At 33.2% G+C, this 3248-nt stretch overlaps 1 protein-coding gene across 1 annotated transcript; it reads right to left on the reverse strand.

Annotated features, from left to right (window-relative positions):
- Positions 1 to 603: 603 nt before the first annotated feature.
- On the reverse strand, positions 604 to 2791 carry LOC133176842 (RNA-binding protein RO60-like). The gene is made up of 2 exons (XM_061311908.1): positions 2550 to 2791; positions 604 to 2286 (listed from the first exon to the last, which is right to left on the reverse strand). Exons 1-2 carry the CDS (start codon positions 2768 to 2770, stop codon positions 762 to 764), a joined length of 1746 nt encoding a protein of 581 aa, XP_061167892.1. The 5' UTR covers positions 2771 to 2791; the 3' UTR covers positions 604 to 761.
- Positions 2792 to 3248: the final 457 nt, after the last annotated feature.

Here is a 3248-nt window from a genome sequence, read left to right on the forward strand (position 1 = left end):
AATTTACACTAGCACTGTAATGACAAAGTACCTGCACTGTATATTTGACGTAAGGCATATTCCACATTTAAAGAATTGGAAAAATATGATTATGATTGAATTGACAGCCACAAATCATGGCATTTGCCATATAGATACATGTTATTAAGTTAATGAAGACAAATGAAACAATGTAAGTTTATTGAGCACTAGTATATATTCAATCATAACTACTGCAGTTGAATAATTTGTACCAAAAGCACAGTTTTAAATTCGTCTTAGATTATTTCTAAGTCATTACAAAAGGAATCACCAATGGCGCAAGTATTAACCAACAACAATTTTACGTACCAACATCAAAATATTGTTTAGCATGTTAAACCCACAACATTCAAGACTTGAGATATAACTTATAGAACTTGTTAACCTTTTTGAATATTTTCTAATTCGTATAATTTTTCGAAAATTTAATTCACATTGTAAGAATGATACAAGTATAACCTTTCGAACCCCCCCCCCCCCGAAAAAAAATAAAAACGAGCAAACAAACAAGCATAAATAATAATAATAATAATAATAATGCAAGAAAATACATGTAATTCAATATATATACGCACATATACCCACATATGACTTTTCATACGCTTATTTTCTATTGAATTATTTTCTCTTGCATATATGAAATATTTCAAAAATTTCTTATCACAATTGAATCCCTTCATTTGCTTAAGATTCAAATGCATAAAAATTCATGAATATAGAACTAAGCACTTTCGAAACACTCACGAGGAATTAAAATTCCCATTAATAAAATTTGATATGATTTGTGGAACATAGGAATCAAATCCACACACTGTCAACGTTAAGGGATCTTCTATGTCTCCGATAGAGACATCGGAACAGGCCAAGTTACAGACGACCAATTTAGCATCAGTCTTTCCTGAAGATTGTCGATAAAATTGTAATGCCTGCGAAGGATGTGGGGTTCCAGAAGTAGCGTAAGAATCTGTGTAAATAATGACGACATCGTAAATCTTCTTCTTTTCAATTGCATACTTGAATGGCAGGGATGCGTCAGCAGAGACTTCACTCGGTAAACTTCTCAAGTCCTTTATCTTTTCAGCTACCACTTCGATATCATCATCAGGTCTGATAGGCAAAACAGTTGCTCTGTTGTTCGAGAAAATTATTGCATGGCAATTTTGTTCTGTCCTAATTATCAGAGACAGCATAAAGGCAGCAACGTCCAGAGCTTGTAGAGAAGGAGATCCCACTACAGTTACACTTTCTTCTACCGATTTACTTATATCCAATGCCACCAAAAAACGTTTCTTTGTAGGCTTGATATTTTCGAAAAATAAATACAACCCTTCTTTAAGTGCAGAGCAAATCTGTGGGTAAATTGGCCATTGCAGCGATTTTGATCTGTTTTCACCTTTTTTGTACTGGTTGATTGCTAGCATGTAGGTAAAAGGATGTACCTTTTCTTTTGTGATTAGTTCTTTATTCTTCAGTTTTTCAAGTGCTAAGTATTCTTCAAAAGATGGCTTCTCCTCTGATGTGCTTCTTTTAAAGATTTCCAGCTTAGACATTTTCCCTAAATTTCGAATCAGGGCAGTCACTGGCATATGTCTTGCAAGAGCTAACCAAACCTCTCTTTCGTTTAAGAAGCAGGTCGGTATATGTTCCCTCACTAATCTATGCTCCAAGATAAGCCTCTTCACTTGACTGACATCCTTTGTATGTTTTGCGGTTTCTATCGAAGAGAGGAGGTCGCTTATTTTTTTCAGGGTTGACGTCTGATAAAATTCTCGTTTTCTTTGATTCTCCATAAAGGTGGTAGAATCTGCATATTGTTTTCCTTTCACTGCAAGAATCACCAGATACTTCAAGGCTGGATCTTCTTCTTCCTTGACATTGATATGGGCTAGGCGCATTACGGTTTTATGTCGCCATCCATGTCTTTTGGAGTATTTTGTTATATGAAGTGCCAAAAGTTTTAACTTGGTTTCTGATGTTCCGTAACTATGATACCAATCACAGATTGCTTTCCGATGTGCTCTGCCCCAACCTTTAGACAAAGAATTCTTCTGATTAATTTTTTGACAAAAACTTAGAAATTTGAACAGTTGTGTTGGTATTCGACAAATTGACGGAAGTGCATTATATCCAGCTCTTTTTGTTTGTCTGTCACTCGATCTACAGCATATAGCTAATACAAAAAGCAATGGGTCTTGTCTGCATGCGCGATACTGGAAATGAAGAAGAAGTTCAACAACCCTCTCACCAAGTCCATCTTGAATTAATCTGCAAAAGTGATTATTTTACATTCATACAATAATACAGAACAGGACTTATGTTGAAATAGCTTTGACAATATATGGTATATAATATGATAAGGAAAGGTTCATATATGATTTCTTATATTGAATTTCAGTGATTTGTATTCTATTTCTGTTTATTCATAGTTTCTAATTAATTAATTGGTTGATTTATTTTCTATTCTTTAGATTATATTTGAGAAAAACTATATGATAAAGCAAACAAGACAGTAAAAACCATCTACTTACTCAGAAACGAAGGGTATGTCCTCTAACCGTATCTCTCGACTCCTTGTCCTATAATTTCTGCTAGATGAGCCAGTACAAATGAAACTACAAAGCTGTAGTTCAAGGGTCGTCTTATATACGTAACCACCATCTGGATTTAAAATTTGATAGGGTGAAATTTTAATTTCTTGATTCTCAAAATCCGTTGGATCGGCTTCCAGTCCATGAAATTCGACTTCCATATCATCGAGATCACGGGTCGCCATTTTTTTTTTTGGCTGGAAAATCCCTAAGCGTACTTTCGATTTGATTTTTAAAAAGTTTACCTAAACTACCTAAACTATGAAACGCATGGAGAGAAAAAAAATGAAAAAATAAAATTCAATTGAAAAAAGACCAAAATTGTGTTAAAAAATCAAAATAATCATAGATGTAATTTAATAATAAAAAAGGACAAAATTATGTAAATAAAAACAAACGAAGCTAAACAAAATAAAGAAATAAAAAATGCACACAAATCAAATAAAACAAAGGAAAACAATGATTAAAAATACAGTAGCTTTATGGTGTCCATTAACCTACAATATCATGTACTCAGAACTCGAATTTTCGAATTAAGTTTTTAGAACTTGTGCCCAATCCCATTGTATATATTTATTGCAATAAAATATGTTCAAATGTACTCAGATTTCATATAGAAATCTTCTTCTAAAGGAGATC

The sequence above is a fragment of the Saccostrea echinata genome, unplaced genomic scaffold (genome assembly GCF_033153115.1).
Source record: "Saccostrea echinata isolate AGI-Se365-2 ecotype Australia unplaced genomic scaffold, CSIRO_AGI_Sech_v1 ptg000083l, whole genome shotgun sequence".
Classification (NCBI taxonomy): domain Eukaryota; kingdom Metazoa; phylum Mollusca; class Bivalvia; order Ostreida; family Ostreidae; genus Saccostrea; species Saccostrea echinata.